The sequence below is a fragment of the Opisthocomus hoazin genome, chromosome 4, assembly GCF_030867145.1.
Source record: "Opisthocomus hoazin isolate bOpiHoa1 chromosome 4, bOpiHoa1.hap1, whole genome shotgun sequence".
NCBI lineage: Eukaryota > Metazoa > Chordata > Aves > Opisthocomiformes > Opisthocomidae > Opisthocomus > Opisthocomus hoazin.
In genome coordinates, this window is record NC_134417.1 from 60,461,076 (window position 1) to 60,486,839 (window position 25,764).

Here is a 25,764-nt window from a genome sequence, read left to right on the forward strand (position 1 = left end):
TAACACATACATAAAAATAAGGAATTATAATCTGTGCATGAGTATGTCAGCCAAACTTCAAGCAGCCTTGCACAAAATATCACAAATATATGTATGGCTGCAAGACCAACCAAGCATTGTATTTTCAGAAAGGAGGGGACAAAAAGAAAAAGGATGGAATGTTTCTATATTTTAATAATCATTAGTCCAGTTTGATATACTAAATCTAGTTAAATGTCAATAGTTTAGCCTTTACTCATCTGAAACTTACATCACTAAACTTTGACACACAGGAGTGTAAATAAGGAGGAACAACATGGCAATTAATAGAGTTACATTGGTGCCTGTGAAATCTGTGGATTTACAACCCTGTGAATGTGTGTGTCTGTGCACCTGTGCAATTGTCTACCTATGTTGTTTCACTGACATTAGTTTATAAACAAATTCTGGCAGGCTATCTCATATAATTTGCTGCTAAAGGTAATCCAAGCAGCTGTGAAGTTTTGTGGAGCATTGCCAAAGTTCTATCAGACTACAGCAAACTTAAACTACAACGCAAACAGAGTACATATGTAAGAGGGGTTCTTCTGGCCATCATTTAAAGAATCTGGGGAATTTGACACCATGCTTTATTTTGCAGTAAATGCAGTAAATGTGCATATTTAAAAAAATAAAATAAAAAAAATAAAGAAATAACAAATTTATACATTCATATTTAGGCAGGCATTCCTGGAGGTGGAATATAAATTGCTTATAGATCAAACACCCCATAAAAAAAAGGCCTTATAGACTTCACTAATGTTCAGAACCAAACCAGCTTTCTACTCTTAGCTAAAACTCTCTTCCTTACCCTTCTGAGGGTTTTTTAACATTTCCTTTTCATGCAAAATATGACTCAGAGAAGAATTCTGTGACGAATTCTCTCATAGTGTTTATGAAAAAAAAATGTGCATGTTGAGAAATGTACAGACTATGAATGAAAGAATACTCAGAGAAGAGGGTATTACTAGAGAGAGTATCATGATACCCACATTTTGTTCTCTCAATATTTGCAAGAACTTGGAAAAAGCCCATGCAAGTCTTACAGCTGCCCATGCTCAGATCAGAGGTCATTATTATCTAACTTTATCAGTATTCCCAAGAGATCAATATAATTAAGATGATTATCTCTAGGAGGATTTCATGGGGCAATATAGAGACAAAAAAAATCAACACTGCTGTTTTTGACAACATGACAGTTACAGTATAGGCTTTTCTTTTCTGTTCCTCTACTCTGATAAGCTCTGATAAGCTCCGTTTTCCTATAGCTAGCTAATTTCTGCTATTAGAGCTTAAGTTAACTATTACAGTTCTCCTTGAGCATGTAGGACATTCACATCAGTGTTGTGGCCATTTTTTATATGTTATTACATTTGAAGAAGTTCAGTATTCACATGGGAAATTATCTTCTTTAAAATACAATGCCAAATGTTATATTGATGATAAAGCACATAATATAATCAAATTTTACCAAACACTGAAAATTGGTAACCACGCAGTATTAACAGCAACTTCTGTGCAATTGATAAAACACTTCATTTCTCCTGCTTTCAAACTTTGTATGAGCACAGTGTATATTAGCACAACGGAACATGAATTAATTTATTTAGGCAATATTTAAATACCAGACAGTGAGCTCAGAACAGTAGACAGAAAGGGAAAAATCTGCTTTAAAGATAGAAAGACTAACACAGAGCAATATGTTGAAAATGAAGCCAACACACATATATTCAAAGCATTTTTGTACAGAGCCTTATTTATACTAGGATACAGACACCTTTATGTGTAGACAGAACATTAAACTGACTGACAGACATGAACATTAGGAAAAGGATTCATGTCTGTGCCATTATATGATTACCTCTAGTTAAATTTGAGGATAAAGAGTAAAGACTGAATAGAAACATTCTAAAATCTGTGCATATTTGTACAACGAACAAAAAGAAGTCTGCCCAAACTCAATCTACAAAGATGATCCGTGGCAGACAGATCCACTAAGTTGCACCATTACTAAAAACTAAGGAAAAAAGTTAGTCTTTTTCCACAGTAAGCTAAGAATCCTCTTCTTTCATGACTTCAAATAGGTAGTTGGATGCTTGTTTTCAAAAGAAAAGAGGCGCACAACCACTGTGGCCTTCTTGTCTTTGGTGGTACAGTTGATTCCTTTCTGTAGTGCGCTGGGTTAGCGCGTTGGGCTACATCATGCTCGGACATCTATTATACCTCTGCCTGACCCTTTCCAAGATAAGCATTCATGACAATACCATAACACAGGTGGTTAACCCAGGGCATGGGACTCACCGTCTACAGCAGAGTTCCACTGGTGCTTCTATGACACAAGGAGGTAAAACTAGACGTTGGCAATTTTTCCCTAGAGCAATACATGGTGACTGTGACAAGGTATAAATCACTCTTCCCTTTGCTTGGCAGTGAGGACTTTGCTCTGCCTGGATTCTGAGTGGACTAAAAGCAACCCCGTCAGTCTGACACTGCAGACAAGCTGAGAAGCCTTGGTAAGAAGCGGTGCATACTAACTTCAGCCTGGTACTACTCTAGTAAAATCCTCTGGCTTTTTGTTGACACCAAGAAAAGCCTGTGCCATGCAAGAAATAGCAATGAACCCCAGCAGGCGCTCCAAGAGCACGTACTGAAGCAATAGAAGACTCCGGTTCAACTCCTTCTTGAACATGGGGATGAATTTTTAAATGTACTTCCCATACCTGTTTGCATGATTAGATTCTGTGGTCCATAAAGTAGATACTGAGACACACCTTTTCAGTCTAAGTGGGTTTTCTAAGAATAGGTTTAAAGTCTTGGTCTTCCTCAGTTCTTATTCAACTAATGAATCTTTAATTATTTCCTGCAGAACAGCAGTCCTTCAACATAGGACAAAACACACCACTGAATCTCAAATTTAAGAGTTTAAAAATTGATTCCTTCCAACTGAAAAGATAAGAAATTGAAGGTCTCCTTGTGTTTTAAGCTGTAAGCCCCTGTATGAAAGAGCCATGCCATCTATCCCAACTATTCAAGAGGCAATAGGCACAAACTGAAACAGCGGAGGCTCCATTTAAATGTAAGAAAATGCTCTTTTACTGTGAGAATGATCGAGCAATAGAACAGGTTCCTAAGAAATGTTGGGGAACCTCCATCCCTGGAGATATACAAAAGCCATGTGGACATAGATCTAGGCAACCAGCTTTAGGTTTCCCTACTTGAGGCCCTCCTGAGGTCACTTCCAACCTCAACTGTTCTGTGATTCTATTCAGAAGTACATAACCTTTGAAAACAGGCTTTCAGGAAAATGGGTGTAATCCCTAGTGATGAGCAAATTTCTTGGCAGAACTTCGTCCCGTGCACTAGCTAACTGCAGCTGCACACTTTGTTAAGGACATATTTCTTGGGAACCTCTGTGTATTTCATATGGAGACCAGGTACCTAATCCAGGGTCTGCATTCCACACTTGAAGCTCATCATCCTCCTGAAGTCAGGGGTTAAAGTTTCTATATTATTTAAATTTAAGAGATGCTCCTTACAGTGTATCTGATGGGGTGTAACCCCTGAAGTGGCCTTAGTGCCATCTTTAACTCTGCTATCTCTGGCTTAGTTAACTCCTACAATAAAAAACATCAGGGCTGCTTTAAGTCTTGGTTGCCTACAACAATCCCCTCGCAACGGGTACCCAGAAGAAGACAACAATATTCCTACCAGTGTCATTTATGCTGTAGCATGATGCTAGGCTATGCCATCCAGCAGGGAGGGTAAGCATAAAAGTGTGTGGCCTATGGCTGAGGCAATCCTCAGGTACTTGTTTAGGTCAGTTTTACAAGCCATTCATACTGCCAGAGCAGGAGCCAGAATCTGGCCCTGGGGGTCTACAAATGCAGTGAATAAGAACCCATGACTTAACAAAGCAGTATTAGCAGCATGTAGATTTGCCAAGAAAACAGTAATTGACGTGAGGGAATACCATTTTGTCTTGCAGAGGAAGATAGTAGAGGCCAAGAACACAGAAATGGACATTAAACATTTAACTCTGTGATGGAAACAAAGAGTTCCCTTTCCTGCTTTCCTGAAGGTTTTAGAAGATAGCAACAAAAAATATACACGAAAAGTTGGTGCTTGCAGGAGAAATTCTATACAACTGTGATGGCCTGTTTAGACACAACTAGTGTTAACTCTGTTAGGACAGAAAGCAGACAAAGAGTTTCAAGAACAGAGTGGTCACGGAGATAAGCTACGTACCACAAATATAATTAAAGTACTGCTATGTGAAATAATAACAGTCATTCAGCTATAAATATAACCATAATTGCTGGGATAAAGTATCTAAGAGATGGTTCCATACAAAATTTAGTAATTTTGTAACTTTGTAAAAACGAACAGTACAAACTACTGTCTAAAAGACTTCATTGGTAACTTTGATTGATGGCTTTTATCAATCATCTTTAAGACTAGCAAAATAAGCATTCCTTTGTTGCTGTTTCTGACACACTATGCACTGTTGGAAATGCTGTGCCTGGGCATGGAAAGAATGTTTCTTTTTGTCACTGCCACACATTGCTCAGAATTTTTTTTAAGACAGAGGGAGAGTGTTATAGGGCAGTGGGTGAGATGGGGAGGTAGTAACAAGGGTAGGGCAGAGCGTGTAGGAGGAGTACTGTCCAGAGGCACTTGAGCACAGAACACTTCCCAGGAAAGGAGATTTTTGTAGGTAACCAGAGGAGCTGTGTGGGGTTTGGTGTTGTTCAGATGGGCATGGAAATTTGCTGGCCTGAAGCTTTACTGGAGGGAAGACACGGTGGGACTAGGGAGATATTTGGTTTCAGCTCTTTTTATTTATTACGGCTTTAGAAAGATAATTCTTCTTAGCTTTTGTTTTAAGAAAACATAACAGTAGAACTGTGAAAGATGGCTGAGTGATTTTTACACAGAATACTTTTAAGAATAGAAAACTAAGAGCTTGGAAGGGGAGACGGGGTTGCTAATGCTCTTTCTGCTTATTCACTAGATATTAGTACAATCTACTGTATGATTATTCCTCCATAGCCCTGTGTGACAAAAGCCTTGAGAACAGCAATAACCAAGCTCATTTGGAATGGAGTTTCCAGTTCAATACAAGTTATCCACAGATTATATACAAAGACACCAGTGTAGCAATGATGAAACGCAGGAGGTTTATTTTGGTATCGATTCAACCTGACATATCAGAAAGAACCATCCCAGGAACGTATCAGATTCTGGTTTGGAGGAAACTCATTTCAATTGCTTTCATTCTGTTACATGACCCCTAACTACCAACAGGGCAAGTCTACACGTACGTATGACAAGGCAGAGAAAGGGCTTGTGCTTCACTTGATTCAGCTGAAGTGGATGTTCAAGACTGTCTCATCAGACCACATTTTTAACTTGAGTGCCTTTTTTCTTGAGTGTTCTTTTGTAAAAATGCTTCTTAATTCATACAAACTTTTTAAAAAATACGGAACAACCATACAAATCCCACTATCTCTTCTTAGTTTATTGTGTAGGACTCTTCTGTTTCAAATTAAAAATATCTGGCACTAATGTGTTTCCACTGCAGAAAAGACTGCTGCCATCACCAATATTGACATATTTGAAGGGTATGCAAAGTAAACTAGAGAGTAATCCTTATTATGGGTACTGTACTTAAAATATTTAATTTCAGCTTATAATATTGCTGAATGGGGTCATCTGAGGTTGAAGAAGACCGTTTCAGAAATGTTCCTTTGGATTTTCAGTAGTTCCACGGTCTGCTCTGACACTGAGTTGCCCATTATAATGGTAAGTCATCTCCCATTGCAAAAAGAGGTTCTTTATATGTATACTCTTTTTAAATTATATTGTCCATGGGTACAATTTTTTTCCTGTCAGTCAATTGTGAGATATTAAGGGACTGCCAGAGAAATGTACAATTTGTTGTCAGAAAAGAAGTTAAGATACTTTTAATGTTCACAAAACAGCACACAATAAAACAACCATTACAAGAACAAATAACATTTGGAAGGACATTATTCAACAAAGTATAATTATTGCAAAATTATCATACTAACATAATCAACTACCTGAATTCCAACTTCTTTAAAGTTGCATTAATCATTTAATAAAGACCTAATATATGGCAACAAAAAAGGTGGCATCATCAGTATGAATAATTTTCTTAACAAAATGGAAATATTAGCAACTTAAACGCTTTCAGGAAAAAAAAAATTGGCAAGCTGAATCCTAAAGGTGAGATTCTCTGCAGGCTATAGGAGCTATAAATGAAATCAGAAACTCAAGAGAGACCACAGGTATAGAAATCCTGCTCTATTTTCCTGTAAAACTCGTATAATGCGGGGTTTGAATGACCTCTGTACTGGTCCAGTTCGGCATCAGGAGGGAAGTTCTTGCTGCGCAGGATGGCCGGGTGCAGGCAAGGGGAGAGCATCTTTGTGGTTAGCTGCCTGTGAGCGAAGTAGCACACTGGCAGGGAGGGGAGGTGAACTGAGCTGAGCGTCAGAGTCGATGCAAGGGAAGAAGCCGAGCTAGGCTGGGAACTAATTGGGAAGGCAGGGCAGGACAGCACCTCCCAGTGTCACCAAGCCATTAGACCATGCTCTCCTGAAATCTGCTTCGTTATTACAGAACGGTGACTGGGACACCGTGAGTGTCATTTGCAACATGCTTGCAGCACATCTCCATTTTCCTGTGGCAATGCAAAAGAGGAAGGAGATCCTTAGGAGACACTTCCAGGAAATACATGCTCTCTGCAGATGCAGATCTTTTAGGCCACTCTTTCTGAAAGTGCAGTCATTAGGCAGAGGCTAGAGACAATGATTTCCATGTTCACGAAACATGAAAACTACATGAAATACTACATGAAAGAAATCACATGCAGGGCACTACGTCTTTCTTCCCCAGGCCCCAAGGCGTATATCATAAGACTTCTCTTATCTATTAGAGTTATTTATTGGATCTAGCTAATGACTACGGTGGAATTCTATTCACCCTTTTCCACATACTCTTCTAAAGACCTGCGGTCGGCCAGCAGATTATTAAGAGCCATCTACATAAATCTGTTGGGGAAATGAGAAAGGAACAAATGTAGATACAGAAAAACAGCTAGACAGGACAGCTGTGGCACTGATTCCATATAAGTATCTCATCATGCATCAGCAGGTTTTCTAAAGCATAAAGAGCTCAAAAAAGGGTGATCCTCATGCAATATTCAGGGTCCTCTCCTACCATAATATTGCCAAGATGACATTCACCATGTATGTAACTAAATTAATGAAAAAAGGAAAAGCATAGCATTTGACTCAGTAGAACATCACTTTTATCATAGTGTATATTTCAGTGGTGTGATTCTTTATTCTCTGTTAAATGTTGTTTCAAAAGTATATCAAAACTATCTCAATGAGTGTTCATTATGTTATTAAACAAATGCCCAAAGTCCTTAATTTCTATTGTTTGACATAATGAAACAAAAAACATCCAGACTAAGACTCCCCAGAGAAGGGAGAATTTGTCCTGATTTAAAAAAAAAACTACTGCACAGTAATATACTATTACAGCTGCAGTAAAGTTTCAGTAAAACCTATTGTCTGACATCCTTAGCACTGTCATATCGATGTTTTCCCCATTAGTCAAGGAGATCAAAGAAATCTGATGTCTCACAAGGGGTCTGAACTGCAATGAAGAGAACTCTTAACTCCTGGTCAGTTTCTGAACACTGTCCAAATCAGATGAACAAAATGTTGCTGTTCTCAGATGAGACCTGTGTGAAATGGGACTGGTAATCTCAGGAAATTCAGAATGAAGTAAAGAACCTTTTGCCTTGCGTATGAGTTTGACTCATGCCCAGCTCTGTAGTGAATCTCTCAATTGTTCTGCAGACTTTCATAATTTATTTTGCAATCTCAACCCTTTTCTTAGCAGCACACACCTATAGTTCAAAGCTATTGCTATCAGTCTATGCAACAGCAAGCGATATCAGTAGAGACAATGGAATAAGCATAGAAATTGAACTGTCCTGTCCTTCCTGCAATGGACTTTAAACATCAGATGCCAGTCAATACAGGGCAGCTTATGTTTGCTAGCTTCTACACTCTAGCTAGGCAGTGAAGACTTTTATCTTCAGTATTGCAAATAATTGGGTTTTTTAATTAATTGAACACATGTCCATAAAAAACCTATTATATTCATTTTAATTTTATGAAAACCATGTTAGACTTTAAAAAAACATATATATTGATTCATCAAGCTGTAAGAAATAAGTGGGCTGCTCATACTCCATTACATCAATATATTTGATAATTCTCAAGTCAGAAAAGCACTTGTTAAATGAATTACTTCAGTTTCTCATTTCTGAGGATTCTTGTGTCAGATTTTGTCTATGCTAGATAGGTCTACGCTGAGGTTATTCTAATGTCGCCATAGCTGTTCTAGAAAAAGGTATCTGTGATTGTCCAGTGCAGTGGTTATATAATCCATTGCCTCCTCTGCTGCAATCTGGAGCACTGCTCTGTGGCAAGTCCCTGCTGTATCGTAAATCTGCCACTGTGAACTTCAGGACATGCAGATCTTCTCAGGGAACTGTGGGATTTCAGAACAAACCAGTGTGTCCTGTATCATAATATTTTTTCTTAAGATGACATCAGACTGACAGTGCACTGTATGATAGCAACCCACAGTGGTAAACTTCCAGGGAAAAATTACAGCGTGTTTCTCTGCTGCTCTCATCTTGCTGTTTACATGTTGCAGAGCTGTTATAGCTTACACACGTCTCTTGAAAGGCATTTTTTCGTCATCCAAAGATTCTGAAGCTGCAGCAGATCATTCCAGATTCCCGTCGGAGTTTAATCATCCCACTCAGTGCTCACAGTACAGGCCCCAAATGTTTGCTTCACACACATATTTGCTCAATGAATGCACATGGAAGTGCTCAGCTTCACTTCCTTCCCCTCAGATCTTCACAAGCAGACTACAGAATTGTCATTTTCCCTATACTAGAAACAGCTGATCAATGCAACATGTATGTTTCTAGATGAAAATGGCAGGAAGACAGAAAAGCAACACGTAATTTCATAAAGGTAGATTGGAACATACAGATCTGTGGAGCTAAAATCTCAGAGCTACCTAAAATCTCACCCTGTTCACCATGTAGAAAATTCCAGAATACACTGCAAAAATCTCACTAATAACATTTACCATATGAGGGCACTGGGAGCAACTTGCCAGCAAAACCCAGGTTTTGGATGCAGTGGATGCAGTGACAAAGCAAACATGGGAGGACTCCACCAAAACAGCTAAGGTCAGGATCGGTGCATTTCCAGAACTTCTGCTAGTATGCTTTTATTCTGTTAGTCAGGCCTTAATAACCTTTCCATAACCTTAAATCATAAATACCACATGCAGATTGTTAGTTCATACAGTTGGCATGGTGGTATGTAAGTCACTGGGCTTCATGCTGGAAGTGTAGAAGCAGGTTAGATAAACACCTATGAGGAATGGCGTGAATATTCCCGAGTCGCTTTCACAGCAAATTCTTTTCGTCCCTATTTTCTTGATCTTTTGGTGTAAACCAACCACATGGCATGTCTATTGAATAACTACATTTCCCATGTTTCAACTGGAGGTTGCATGAGACTGCTTCATTTCTCTGCACTGTAGGCAAAGATTCTATTTCGGATCAACAAGAATCATACAGTAAACTACAAACTGGTACTAAATTTAAAATATTTGTTTACAAACTGTTGCAATGCCAGTAGCAACTAAGGTCTCATAGTGGCTGTTTGATTCTTTTTAGCTATCCATCACACACGTAAACAACCAAGAGCATTCAAACCACGGAAAAACACCACAAGTGTACAGAGGTAAGTGGTAAAGATTCTGAAGCAGACCCTGCTCATTTCAACTGCATGCAGGACATCTCATTATTCTTACCAAAACTTTCTTTTATATTGCCTTAGTGACCAACGTATGTCGTACAGTTGCCAAAGGTAAAAATTACCTAAAAATTCCTGCTTCACTTTCATTAGTTGGGTGGGAATGATGCACATTGAGTTGTGTATTGAATCCTACTCTGCCCAAAATGCTTGATGAGGATGAAGTACCCATCAGAAAGTATGTACAACAGGATCTTATATGATGCACCCCGTCCTTGATCTGAGAGTTCAAAACATGTACCTGACTAATGATTTTAGTGTCTCAATATGAAAGTTGGGTCAGAGCTATAGAACTGCATTTCACCTGACCATGCTGTCATTTATGTACTTATATATTCTACATCTATGTATATACACACATAAACATGTGCACCGCTCCCCATATATGTAGCTCATGTATTTTGATTGAAATTAGACAGATATTATTCTCAGTTTCAGATACATTTATGAATTTTAAAAACATCACACAATGCTAATTCTAAAATATTTATTTCTAATTTGATTCTTGAAACAGGACTGAATCCATTAGTATTCGGACTGGAAAGTGAATAAACAGTTTCATTAAGGAGACATGCTAGCTCCAACAACGTTTACTGGGGCAAGCCTGCACTCTGGCTGCATATGGCATACCTTTAAATAGGGCTGTTAAAATACCAAATGAAATGTCAAAGTCCGTCAGGTCTGGAGCATTTATAAATTGTTTAGACTGCGGATCATTTGGGTTTTGTACATCATGCCTCGCAGATCGTGTGGCATGGAGGTAGGAAAGGGAAGGGGACCAGAGAGAAGAGCGCGGGGGTGGAAAGCCACCTCCTGGGTCATCGCTCTCCTCACCAGCCACCTCCCTCTTCCCCCTAGCCTGCAGGCCCCCTCTTGCTGGCCCTCTCTCTGAGTGGTATGCTGGGGCTACGCACGTGACTAAACCACCACATTAAAAAGAAATAATAATTTAAACAATGCCTTCCAAAAGCAGTGCCACGGCCACTTGCCAGAGATGTGCACACGATGAGTGACGTCACCTCGGACTGTAGCACCCTGCGCTGTCATGCCCACTGCTGCTTCAGCCTATCCACACAAGGCCGTCCCGAGGAGGCCTCCAAGAGCCGCCTGGGCTGCCACACCTTCGTGGCCGTCCTCCCAGCCTTCGTGGCTGTCCTCCAGGCCTTTGTGGCCGTCCTCCCGGCCCTCCTCCCGTCACCCTCCCCTGAGCGGAGCGGTTGAACAACGCCTCCCTTCAGCCCCCCCCCTCCACTGCCCCGGCTCTCCCACCCACGGCGCGGCCCGGACCTCACCTTCAGCTCCCGGGAGGCCACGCGGGCCGCCAGCTCGATGACACAGCCCACCGCCATGCGTGCCGCCCCGGCCGAGTGCAGCTCGTTCCAAACGGTGTCACTGTCCACCTGAGCAAACAGCCGGCCCCGGGAGGAAGGCAGGGGAGAGAGGGAGAGGGGGAGGGAAAAGGAGAGCATGAGAGAAAACAAACCCGTGAGGGAGGGCTGGCAGCGTGACAGCCCGTGTACAATAACATCAGTCTTCCGTCCTGGACAGCTGAAAGGCCTTCTGGACATGGCTTTGCTTATGCTTTTTCTCTGCACGGGCTTCTCCAATGGAAACACATTCCTGTCATGCCTCGCTGCCATTCCCTGTTTAGATTTCTCATTACAAACAGTGTTACGTCGGCCGGGCCAGGCCTGCTCGCCGGCTGCCAGACGCCGTGCGCTGGGCCCTCACACCGGTGGGGGACGGGGACCTGCCAGCGCTGGGACACAGTGTCCGGCAGGGACGGCCGCCACTGGCTTCAGCAGGAGTAACCCAGGCCATCAAAACTCACCAGTGGCTCCAGCCATTACCCCTTTTTTAAAAAACAACAACAGCAGTAAACACTCGTCTTTCCTACTCAGGCAGAAGTCATTTTTAAGTGACTGCAATCAGAACAATTCTCTATCTCCAGTTTTGACAAATTTATAAGTTTTGGCTGAAAGGCTTTAGGCCCCACTTTGTAACAGATGAATGTGGTTATTTAAAGCAGAGAAAATTATCTTTTGCGCCTTCTAAATGAGCAAGTGTGACACATAAAACATTATATGCATATTATGTAAAATAGAAGGACAAAATATTGTCAAGATCAAGATAAAATATTGTAAAGGAAATATTATAAAGGTGGCTAGGCAGCACTGCTCTACAGCTTCAATCGGTATGCTAAAATTTTTCTTTTCAAATCAATTTTTAGTCACTATTTATTTGCAGAAACGTACTGAAAAAATATAGGTGAAATGTGGTATAGCCCTCATATGATATTATACCAAGCAGACATTATGGTGTGAAATAGTCTGAAAAAGTCATCCAAAAACACAGCCAGACTTCCTTGATGCTCCATGGGAAGTGCATGTAATTGTATCACACCGTACAAATATATCATGAAAAGAAAAACATTTAGGGATAGACAAAATACTGTGGCAGATGCTATTTGGATAACTTCCAAGCACATTGGGATGTGTTTTCAGTTTGAACCAGAAGCTTCTGTTCCTAATTTCTTTAAAAAAAAAAGAAAGAAAAAAAGAAGGAAAGAAAGAAAGAAATCAAGTAATTGAAAATGGATGCAACTGCTACGCGACTCTGGAGGTTCTGAGGAATTTCTCTGATTAGCCATTTGAAACAGAAAGAAGCTTGATCTTCTCTACACCTGTCAAACGTCTTCACCATTACTGTTACAATAATATTATATTTCAAGCTACTTAAGTGATCTTAGTTTTCAGTATACTAGACCTGAGTTTTCTATCGTTTTGATCAGTTTTGTGTGCATGCAGCAGAACTAATGAAAATAGTTCGTATTCACAGCAGACCTGACAAAGAAGACTGGATTTTTCTTGCAAAGTTCAGAATAACTGTAATAACAGCACACTGTGTTTTTATCTGAGAAACTCAAAATGTTGTACAAACACAATTAAGCATCATCAGCTTGATATGGGATGATTTATTATATTTGTTTTACAGATTGGTAGCTTGAGATTTAAATAAATTTATTAGCCTTCCTAAAGATGCACCCAAATCTATAGGTAACTAAGAAAGTTACAACAACAAATAAGAAAGAAACCAAATAGTTAAAAAATAATGGCATATTTAACATTAGGCAGACCTTCAGGTTCTCTCTCTATTGCTTTAAAGCAGCTGTGAAGCAATTTCCATTTTTAAAACAAATAAGGAGATAAATAAGTAGAGGTCATTGGTTAAATCAATTTAATCAAACTATAATAAAGTTTGAAAAATACCGTGCAGTAATTTAAATAAAGAAGTATCAACAAGAGGGCTGGGAGGGAGTACTTTCTTACCATTTTTATGGCTAGCAAATTAAGGTTAACATGAAGGAGTGGCTGATGAAAATGATTCAATGGCAGCTGCTCAGTATAGCAGGGCCCAAGCAGGAGCCTGCATCCTCAGAGGGACTATGATTCATTTCCAGGAAGGCCGATTAAGTTAAAGTTGTAACCACAGCTTGAGAGTACCCACCCTTCAAGACAGTTGTCTGCTCTGATACATGAGACGGCAGTCTCTCCAACGACTGAACTCTGAGTATTGGCCAGGATATGGCATTTATCATTTTCTGCTTTCAGTGGAGTGTAAGGAAACTGAACTGGGACAATAAGACCAAATATCTCCCACTGAAAAATTTCCCTCAGACCACTTGAACGACTGCTACCTAATTTTACCTGGACTGGAAGTGAAAATGGGCAATCGGGAAATAAAACAGCATTTCCTCAGAAATTTTCAAAAGTGACCACCTAAACGTACACAGGAAATTCAGGATATTTTAGCTGATGTCATGGGCATGGTACACGTAACAAATAGTAAACTCTCAAAGACAAGGGTAGCCAACTGAAGCTGTATATCTTAGTGTACAATTATTATAACAAAAGAAAATTAACATAAATTTATGAATAATTACCCTGAAAAGGTACAGTATTATAAACTTAGATGTCAAATTCTATTTAATGTTCATGCAAAATTAAGACTGAATTTCCAAGGAATATCTCATGAAGTACAACCTAGAAAAACTTCCATCACACAACCAATGCTTTAGCTTTAACTAGTGGAAAATGCCAACTCACTTCATTTTATGTATCTATTAGTGCTGTGTATTGCCATAAATGTTTCAGGTGTTTAAACAGAGATTTTCTTTTAGTATTACTAAATGTTTACTTTGTAAATTGCTTTTGAAATACAGTGATATAAATGGCAAATCCATCAAAATTACAGCTACTAGCTGGCCCAGTTGTCATGCTGTATATGAAATGCAGTGATGTAAAATCCTACTAGATATGCTTTTCTTTATTCCTGTGAGATGAAAAGGTTGGATTTTATACAATTAAAGGGAATAGGATTAGACACTGTGGTTTCTGGTTCTAGTTCATGTATATATCACATGTATCTGACAGTCTATCTGGATGCTAAGTATGCATGAATTTGTGAAAAATGTGATGCTTTCTGAATCACAGTCTATGAAAAAGTCAGATGACATTTTATAAAAGGTTATTTTTTTTTCTGCAAGCGCTTTGGAGCAGCCAACGAAATCAGTAAAACTCTATCTTCATTAGGAATTTTTTTTTTTAAATGTTAAACAAATTTTACAGAAAATACAGCATTTTTAGCTTAGTTCTAACACAGAATCTTAGCCCTTTTTTGTCTGCTTAACTATATGTATTATTTTCATTTGTAAGTAAGACCTTTAAAAAAATCATCAGGGTAGGAAAATATTCTGAATGTCTACCAAATGAAAAAGAACATTTTTTTAAAGCATCAAAATGTCAGTGTTAAACTGTGAGTATACTGCACATTTCGTTATCAAAAATCCTATCACTGCTGCAGGTCTTCAAAGGACGATTGTGCATGATAGCGCCAAAAGCCAGAAAACACAAGCCTTATCTGAACACTGACTTTCTAACACACATATGGATTTACTTCACCCTGAGTTTCCTGAATGAGCACTGTTGTTTTGTAGGCTTTTTCAAGCACATCTAGTATAGCTCAATCATTGGCATGTGTAGCAAAGCTAATACTCCGTAAAGCTACAGATGATAGAAATTAAGCTACCTGTCCCTGAAGTGGATGTGGAAGCATTGAAGAGGAAGGGAATGACTTAAGTGAAAAGAAATGTAGGTAACTCTTCCTGACTGAGTGCAACTGATGTTTCCAGTGCTGTGTGCAGAAATTCCCTGCTTTGCACTACAAAAAGAACTTGGTATGAATGCTTCCTGAAACAAATATCTATGTGACAACTTGACTTTCACAAGACTTTGAGCATACTGAAAACAAGCAAAGAAACAAGAAGCCTCACAGCAGACACATTTCAGCAGACAGAAACCTTGTACGGTAACCCCTCATGGCTGGAATATTTCATATTAAGGAAGACTATGAAGTTTGAAAGCTGCCGACTCCTTATACCGTGCTCAGGTTGTGGCACATGTAGGTGAGGTTGGAGAGGAAGGATACGGAAATAATCTGACGGAGAGATTATTTACTTAAAGGCCTTTCTGAAATCACCACAGTGGCTGAAACTGGAAACATTACTTGTCCTGCTGTTTACATTTATCTGGAACCTACCTCAGAGAGGCAAAAAAGTTGCATGAATAATAATTCTAAAGCATTTTTTAAAGATATTTATAACTACCTTTTGTTTTACCTGTCCCTTCCTCTGTTAAAGAACCTTTTTTCTCCTCATCCTCTGTTTCAGTCCTCCTTCCTCTGGAAGTCTCCTGGGATCTACCTAATGATCACTGGATCACAGTTCTACTGACCAGAGATGCTGCTTACAGTCCGACACACCCATTTTTCCACACACTGCATGGTGTATGCATCTGTGTGAGTTATTTTGCTCTCTTAAATAATTATTCCAAACTATTGGATGGATTCTGACAAAGCATCCTGGAGCTTGCCCTCTCTCTCTCTCTCGCACACACACACACACAATTTGTGTTTTAACAGCTTCCACAGTGGAGTTCTGATTTCACTCCTAAAAGGAATTAAAAATATACTGAATTGCTCAGCCTGCTCTGCACAACTTTTGCCATCATAAAAATAAAAACCAGACCTCCTAGAGTTACCACATGTCCCTACCAGAGATACTCTACTTATTCTCTTAGAATAGTTCAAAAAATTCATTCTGTCATCTGCTGTTCACAGAAATTTTGACCTGTGATGAACCTTTGATAGCAGTGATTGTATTCTATCTGTCCAATATCCTGGACAACAAGCTAAAACGTACCAGTTCTTTACAGTAGTTTAAAAGGATTCTTTGGTCTTCCTTTAAAAAGCAGAGGTTGATCTCAACTATTCTTGGATGCAAGTGAATGCAGTACGCATTTCAGATAAATACATGTCAACACAAATCTGGAAAAACTGCTACATTCAAAACAACACTGCCCTTTGATATGAGTAGTTGTAAAACTGAGAAGTAAATAAAATCTAGTCAGTTAACAACGGTGTAGCTGTATGCAGTAAAGAAACTGATTAAGAAATCTGTGAGAAATAATATAGGAGAGTACAGACTCAGTGATACTGCAATTTAATAAAACTTGTGTTTTGCAGACCAAATTGCTGTGCTTTAGATTTAAAAGTGTCCAGAGTCTGTCACTCTTCCACTTATGCCAGAGCAAATGTTTCCATCACTGGGTTTTTATAGTTCTCTGGCATGAAAATAGAAATTAAATATTTTCCTGAAATGTTGCAACCTCTAAAAATTGTGTGTGGCATTTTGCTATCACTTCCTGCAAGGAGTCTGTCATTCTTGGAGACAGTTGGTGCCAACAAATGCTAGTGCATACATTTGTAATACTTTGCTCCTCACCGTAGGCAGTGCAGCTGCCCAGGTGCCACAATCATAGCTCTCACCTCCCGCTCCTACAGATGTCCTGGTGATCATTCATCACCTACATGATTTCCACTAAGAAGCAAAAGGTCCTCAGCGTGCTTCTCAGCTGCTGTTTCATCTCACCATGACTAAAGAAGTGAAGGTGTGCACATCATCTCCAAGGAACAACCTCTAATGAATGGCCTGTCAGCCATGTCTCTCGTTAAGGAATAAAAGAGAAAAAGTTTGCATGGCTGACGTCCCTTCCATAAATCCCACTTACAGGAAGCAAGTAAAAGCAGGTTACTTTGGGAAAAATACGTAAACTGAGCTGCCTTTATTTAGGCTGCTATTTTACAGCTGTATCAGAGATTTGTTCTGTCAAAGTCATTTCCAGCTGCTTTAATCTAAAATGTATGCCATAAAGACTACCCAGAATATCAGCTTTTCATACTTTCTTGCCTTCCAGTGTGGTTTACAAATAAATTGTCAAGGGGATGTGATGTTTAGGCTCCAGTGGGATGAATAGTTCAAAGAATCTTCACAAATAATTGCTTAAACAAAAAGCATGGAATTCACTTGAAATTGCATTGTCTTCTCTATCGTGTTTGAATAATTCCAGTAGGAGAACTTATCAGCAATAATATTCATGGACATGGACTTCTAAAAAGAATTTTGGAGGCTATTAAGTGTGACACCAAAAGCCTCTTTCAGAGCAAAAACAAGGAATGTGGATAGTACATGTACCCACTCTATGTAGAATATTTAATATTTTTCAGTTTTACCTGCCAGTAGTGATCTAACTTGTAAAGCTATTATAAATCAAAGCTAATTTTCAGAAAATACTCAGCTAAAAAGTTCCAAGTAAAAATTAATTATTTAATGCCTAGCAGAGTTACTGATGGTGGTAGTCAGCTACTGATAAAAGTGTAGTACCCTACTTCTGTACAAATGGAATTCATCTGCAGGTTTGTAAAAAAGCAAGTAAATATGTGAGGTCTGTACTGAAAAACGAATAGCTTTGTATTCAAAATGAGAATCAGAAAAGAATCAGGCTAAGTCAAGATAAAGCCTGAATAGAATAATATCTTCAGAAGAAATAGTTTGATTCAGTTACTCTTTTAAACTAACTTTTATGACAGGCATTCAGAATCTCTGGCTCTCATAAAGCATACATTAAACACCCTAAAGATCTCAAAACCGGAATGAAATAGTGATGTGTGAATCATTGGTAGGGGTAATGGAGGGAGGACAGCATGGATTAGATGTGGATTAGAACTTGTTTTAAGAAAAAACTCATAAATAAAACACTTATGCCTAGATTCAAGTCTCAGATATGTGGCATATATCACCAGATGCTTGTAAAATTGTTACTACACTTTCAGAGCTAGCCATGAGTACTCTATTAATTTAACTCGACATTTGTTTTAGTGTTTAATGGATTAGTGTGTGAAAATGCTTGTGCAAATGCCTTCTTATGTTTGATCATGCAGTCTCCAGGAGTTCATGGGCAAATAGACACAACAACGTGTAGTTGATTGCAATGCACACACTTAGAGAAAATACAAATTTTATGTGCAGAATTCAAGCCTTATTTTTTAAAAGTTTGATCACTTGCTGCTGAACACATTTTAGCAATACACTACATTTCAGCTTTCATCTTGGATGTAGATGATCTTGATGTTAGGGGCCATGGAGCTATTCTAGAGCCTGGTGTTTATTCAGACTAGCAACACATGAACATTTCTTCTCATAGAGCTTTTCTGTCCATCTTGAGGGCTAAATTCTATTGATAAACACATGATGAGTTTTTAAAGTGAAAATGTGAATTCTGCCTTAGTTACAGAATTCACATCAAATCCATATGTGTGTGTATCTGATGAAGTCTGGGGAGAGTGGATAGTATTAGTCAATTGTACATGATACTATTCCACTATTTACATTTAACATGTATATACATAAAATGTTTCATATTCTGGCAAATAAGAAGCCTTCTTTGCATAATGCTGACCTTCAGCATTACGATAGTTTCTAGGAAATGCAGAAAATCAGGTAAGACCTTTAATAGTTTTTCTTTATGGTAGCTCATTAACTTCACAATAATTTTCTGTTTTCCATGCACTATATCTTTGTTTACAATTTGAATCTGGTCTAGTACCAAGGAAAAAGGGTCCTCTATTAAAAAGGGCCAAAAAAAATTATCTGACAGACCAAACTCTGAATTTGGTGAGTTGGCAGATTACCACCCCGGAGCATCTATTCTTGCCTGCTGCAAGTTGAAGCAGTCTGGGACTATTCTAAAATATTCTGTTCTGTCTGCAACAGTGCCAAGGAACTATGTGTCTCAATCGAACAGTTTCACCTCTCACTGGTCTGAACATCAAGCTTTGTGGTGGATGGCACAGGGCCACCTCAGTGCCGTGAAAAGACAAGAATGGGACAAAATATCTACCTTTTGTGTGAAGAGATATTTTCCTTTTTTTGTGGCCAAGGTAGTGACGTGCTAAATGGAGCATCCCATCCCTGCCCAGAGACAAGACACCGTTGCACTTTCCAGATCCAGAGATGAAGTCTCTGTACCTCAGTAAAGGAGGAATACCTATTTCCTGCTCTGATCATCCAGATTCATGCTATCTATCACACTTGTTAACTTTTTTTTTCTAAACTGAATGTGCCTAAAGTTAGGAACCTCATTGCTTGAAGTCCCTGTCAATAAAGAAACCAACCCCCTCCAGTCAGTTCTGACCTTAGGTGGACTGACTCCTGCTCCAGTGATGCACATGGCTCTCTAATGATTAGAATCAAGGGTGGTCAGGGCAGTTTCAGTAATTTGTCTAAAATTAGGTACGTGAACCTGGATAACTGAGTTTTCAGAGAATTGTTGTTGTTCTGAACTGAAAATAAGTAAATGTGCAGTTTTTTCTCTCATTTCCCTATTTCTTCTTTAGTTCGCCTGCTCAAAGAAGCTGTGAGCTTATCACAGAATCATTAAGGTTGGAAATTATCTCTAAGATCATCAAGTCCAACTTTCCAGCTAGAAAGCCAACAATTCTCTGTGCACGAGAGCTTAGCTAAAATGTAATACCAGTTGGTCAATTCCTACAAAACATAGTCCACTAAAACAGCTAGCTTCCATGAGTGGTCAGGACTGATGGGGTATGCCACCAAGAAAGTGCATTCAGCAGAGCAGCTGTGAGTACATTACACCTTCGTTCCCTCATCCTGTGGACAGCCTAATTAGGTTTGTCTGGAACTGCACTAAGGGACTGAGCATGCAGACCCTTGAATACTCTAGGACGACAAACCTCCAGCCCTCGCTCTGGTCCCATCCCCACTGGCCTTAAATTGTGCCTTGGGGTGGTACTAGAATGACCTTTTCGACCACATATCTTGATGACTTCTGTGGAAAATATCACACATTCAACGTTATGTTACTGTGGGTCCTAAACAGTCATGCAAAACATATCAATCAAAGTATAGTGTGCCTGTGAAGTTGTTTCAATTAAATCTTGGAATTTCTTTAGGGATGGTGTAGCTGCCAGAAAGGCCTAGGAGGTAAACAAGTCTTTCATTCCCAGAAGTCTCCTGCAATCTGCTCCAGAATGTTATAACTGGCAAATTCCAGTGGTTAATAAGGCCATTCAGGCAAGGAGTTTAAATTGATTGGTGAATATATTGGCAGCATGCTATATTAATTATTTCACAATGGAAGACATCATAGGAATAACAGATTGCTTTCCTGAAAGCAGGAACCAGACATATTTTCAGTTGAACTTATGCAAAGACTATACCTGTTTTGGTACAGCTTAGGACATAGAAGCAGGCCACAAGTCAATTGTAACACCTGTGTGGAGGTGATGTTGAATTTGAGTGCCCAGACCGTGGGCAGTCTGATTTCTTTACAGCCCGATTTGCATGCATGCATGTAAGGAGAGACCCTTAAGCAGCCTGGAGCCTAAAACCTGTTACAAGGAGACAGTGCCATTGCCAATACTTTATTAATTTTTACACTATTGTACCATGGTGATAAAACCAAGTTGGTACCATTAGCTCTTATACAAATAACTGGGATGAAGAATTACAATGTGTATAGGCTGAAAATCCTTCCTGGGCCCAGACTGAGGATATCAAGGGAAGAAACAGAAGATCTGAGAAGCAGCAGAAAACAATTTGCTGCCTGGATGATTTACTAAAGTTGTATACTAGTGAAATCTTGCCTTTCTTATTGCTTTTCTTCCTGTGTGGTCAGGACAAAAAGTAGTACTGTTTAGCTACCACGGCAAGGAATGCCAGGAAGAAAATGAACACTCAGAAAATTTGAATATTTTGTAAGTTTTGTGAAAATGTAGAGAGATTTTATAGCTTTATACTCTGTTCAGCTCACTAAATATTTATCCTGCAGAAGTCTGATTTCTTGCAGGGTGATGTTCTCCCCCAGCTCCTCCTCTTGTAATTTAAAGGTCTGACTTTACACATTACAGGTTTGGAGCAGTGTCTTTTGAGGGTGGGGGCAGAGCAGGGGGAATTGGATAACTGCCCAATTTCATATGATAAAAGTGAAATTCTCTGCTGTCTGCAGGACAATCCCCAGGGAATAACGTATGAAACCCAAACTTAAATAAAATCATATCCTGTTTGCAAACATCATATTCCCTTTGCTTCTCAGTAATCTGGACTCATAAACCCCAGCACAGCTTGAGAGCCCATTCCTCATCTAAACAAATGCCATAAGCCCCTTTATACTTTTACAACCATGTCAGAAAATAATATTGACTGCCAATAGTGATGTGATTGGAGTTGCCTCCTCTGAGCCATAAAAGAAGCAGTCTGTTATCAATTTCTCTAAATGCATCAAGGGAATTATGGGTTGGTTCAGTTCCAAGTTATAAATGACAATTCAAAAGCCGCAGAAGTGTTTGAAGCTGGGAGCCGATGATGACATTATCATAAAAGCCTGCTCTTCTTAGCTTTTGTGGGTTTTTTTGCCTATCAACTAGACAAAAAAATATGGCTGAGAAATGACTTCAAGATTTCTTCACACAGCAGCAGGTCAAACAGGCAGGAAAACAATCACTATTTTTAGTGACAGACTGAAGCAAGGACATGAAACTTACTTCCATTAAAAGTTGATTTCTGCTTCTCTTGTCATTTTCACAGCACAACAGAAGGGAAAATAATGCAATAGATGGATGCATTGATCAAATGATCACTTATAGATCTAGTGGCTGTTTACAGATGAAAAATTGTGGAACAGTCTGATAATCTGCAGAACCAAAAAGTAATTTGTGATTATGCTCCCCATTTGGCCACTTCACCTGCAATCTACCCACCTCTCCTGGAAAACTTTTCACATTCCAAACCGCTGACCAACTGCAAGAAACCATCACTTGTTATTAAAACTGCTGGCCATAGATCTGCTAGTCTCTCTCTAACACAAGGAATTTCATCCCCCCAAGTATTACAATTCTTTAACAACAGTTGGTTTTGGAACAGCATTAAGCTTGAAAAAAAAATGAAAAACACTACTGCAAGAAGGATGTCTCATACTTCAGCTGATGTTATACTGCTGACCCTGGATAGTCCTCTGATAAAAAATTAACCATCGTTGAAACAAAATCTGTTGTGTGCAAATTTAGGAGACTAGATTTAGACAAATTTTTTCTCCTTCTCTGCGAGACCCATTCAGTTTTGCGGTCAGTATAAAACAACTTTGTGCTCTTAGATAAGAGAGCTAATTATTACTTACATAGTTTCTTATAAAACTATGAAGTTTATTGTTTGATTTCTTCTGAAAGCCTAAGATATACCAAGCCAAATTTGCCAGTGACCCTAAGATAAACAGTCCCAATAACTATTTGAAATAAGATTCATATGGATGAAAAATGTTTGCAAAATCAGTAAGCAGTAGCTTTACGTGCATTTTGAATTGGTACAAAAGATTTAGAGCCATGATGGAACAGGATCAGAAAATATTAGTTATGGACACTGCCTCTCATTTGCTTTTCAAAATTCTTGAAAAAACATTCTTTTACTGTAGCTGTAAGTAACTTCCAGAGAGGAAGATTGATGATCTTGACTGCAGTTTGTCAGTGCTGTTAGAACAGAGATAAAACCAAAATCAGTAATATAGCAGAGTTCAGGGTTACAGAGGTTAGTTGGACCTTTGTTTGTGAACAACGCAAGCCATCCCAAACTCATGCCAGCATAGTCTTTATCGCGGCTAAGCTGACTATGTCTTCAGTGCCTTTGCAGTCCTAGGTTCCAGTCCTTGCTTCAAGAGCAGTTTCCATTTTGTCCAGTGATTCTTTCACATGAAATATATAAGCTGTTTGTGGAGTAGGGGCTCAGAGCTATGACTTCACATTATATATACATGTATGATAGGTAGATCATAGCCTTAGATACATCGGTTTGATCCCACTTCTGCTCTGTCTTACTGGCCCAATGTTCTTTCCAACAGTGGCACAGCTTCAGTGAGTGGTGTGAGGGACCCCGACCAGAAACAATCTATGATCTCCTCAGTGCTAACAACATCTGCTAAGAGATGGGGACTCTGATATTAAATGCAGCCTGGCAGTGGAGAGAAATGAGCCTAGGTTTCCCATTCCCTGTGTGAGTAGTCTAACCACTAATCTATTTAGTAATAGAAGAGCTGCATAATAGCAGCCAGCAAGGTCCCGATATGGTTAGAAGACAATAGAATCAAAGAGGTCTGAAAACCATCATTCAGGAGGCATCCATAAAGTCTCCTGCAAGAACAGAAGTATTTTTTTGTTAATACTTTCTTACTATATTCTTTAGCAAACAAATAAGCAAGCAAGCAAGAAAATAAATGAGAACAAACATTCTAAAAATTAATTATTTCATCCTTCCTGAAAATCTTCGCCTGAAGTACTCTTACTGCTTGATATTGATTACTTCTTTATAATCCTCAATGAAGTTGAAAGCTACTAAGTAGCAATGTTTCCTCTTTCTTACTACCATCATTTTTGAAAGCAAACTTAAGAATTCCTTTCCACACTGTTTGAAGCAGCTCTGTTTCCCAGAGCTCATCTTAGCCAGTAGACAGCTAAATATCATTGAAAGAGAGCTCCTAATCTGATTATTTACCTTGAAAAAGGTCATAACCCATTCTTTTAAAAGAACCCCACAGCAAGCCTGACAATAATAATATGTAGAAAGGAAAACCAACTAGAAAAAAAATAAATAACAGATCAATTTCTACAACATGTTCTTTAATCCAATCTCCATGATTTTAAATAAGAAATAAAGCAAACAGACTTTAAAAAGTCTAGATAAATTGAAGTACTTAAAAAAAAAGAAGTTATACTGAGCATTTCTGACTTGCATTAGCTTTAGAATGGACAACATACTTTCATTAGTAGAAGGCTGTCAAAGCACAACTCTATTAAAATTTTTTTAATACCACAATAACTTGTTTCATAGAAAAATCTTATACTTTAATTTTCAAAGCATACCATAGCCTATTTACTTTCCAAAACACTCAAAAATTTTGTCGAGAAATTTTACATCAGCTTCTATTTACCCAGAAGCTTGAACAACATTCTTTCTCAACTTTATTCATGTCATTCAACCTTCTCTGAACTTCTTAACAGCTTCAATAACAGTGTGAAAATATACCTTTTTTAATACAGAAATGGGTGCATATGCATGTGTGTGCACAGATGTGCACAGAGGAGTGCACAGAGGTGCATGTGGACATGCATGTCTACATGTCAATGTGTAGTGTTAGCTGTTCCACATACAAAAATGACCCCAACTTTCAAAATTAGTTAGTCACGAAGTTCCAAATTTTAGGCAGAATCCTCAGCATGCTTAGTCCACTGCAGAGGAGCTGGAATGACTACCACTGCCTGATTCTTTGTTCCTTAACTTATGGTTCAGAAATCCTCAAAAATTACTAAATACTGAAAGCTAAAATGGAATTTTTCTTTTCCATGTGTTAAAACCTTACAAAATGAGTATTTCTTCTGTCAAGTATCTCATAACAAAACCCCCCACTATAAACAAGACTAGTATGGTATGGAATTTATCCTTTGTGAAGGATAAAAGTAAATAAAACCTTGGAAGGTTGCACTGGAAGTTGACCTCAAGAAATTGTGGCTTTATTCCTGCATACTCAGAAACAATGAAAGGGAACTAAAATATATATGCATCATCCAGCCACCCTATCTATATCTAGCAATATCATAATTTCACTTGAATATTGCTGACATCAGTAAACAATGGACCCAGATGGACCAAAAGTGTAGAATAATTCTGTGTGAAAAAGCCGTGTATGTGAAAAATTATTTCTCCCTCGTATGATCTTCACTAGAATTTAATAGGAGCATGATATCAACCTCAGTAGAAATTCTCCATTCTATATGTAATTCAATAATTTAGATTAATTCTTTTACCTAGTGTTGTAACACATTTTTTTTCTGCAGATTTTTGTCTGCTGTGTCCTAATACTTGCAAGCTTGCATTTCAGAATTAATCCATTTCAAAACAGGTCATAAAAATGCTCAAATAATTTATTAATTTAATAACACCCAAGTTACTAGCTAGCAGCTAGTGAGAACTTCTCATGCTAAATGTTATCTTTGGTAATTTTGTTTGTCCTTTCTGAGAAATGTGAAGCTATATTTGCTTTTCAACAGTACACAAATTAGCATCTCCAAAGCTCATTTCTGCTATAACAATTGCACTCGTGTTACTTTCCTCAAAAATAGAGCTCATGTAAAAACCCCAAAGTGTGACAACTAAGAAATGAGCACATTCTCACAAAATATATTCCTGTCTAACTGTTCCATATGCTTATTGTAATGTACTGTCTTCTGTGTCTTTGAAAACATAGTATGATAATGGCTCAGGTTTCATCTCTACATTTTTTATCATCTTCTGAAGACTTTGAACTGCTAATGCAATAGTGCTTAAGAATTCATGAATGAA

The 25,764-nt window shown here is 38.6% G+C and overlaps 1 protein-coding gene across 16 annotated transcripts in view; it reads right to left on the reverse strand.

Annotated features, from left to right (window-relative positions):
• The window catches only part of HDAC9 (histone deacetylase 9), a 499,199-nt gene that overhangs the window by 111,752 nt on the left and 361,683 nt on the right, over positions 1-25,764 (reverse strand). For all 16 annotated transcript variants that reach the window (XM_075419200.1, XM_075419199.1, XM_075419193.1 and 13 more), the window contains one exon: positions 11,258-11,365. In XM_075419200.1, coding sequence (XP_075275315.1) covers positions 11,258-11,365 — 108 coding nt within the window. The remainder of the gene's footprint in view (positions 1-11,257; positions 11,366-25,764) is intronic.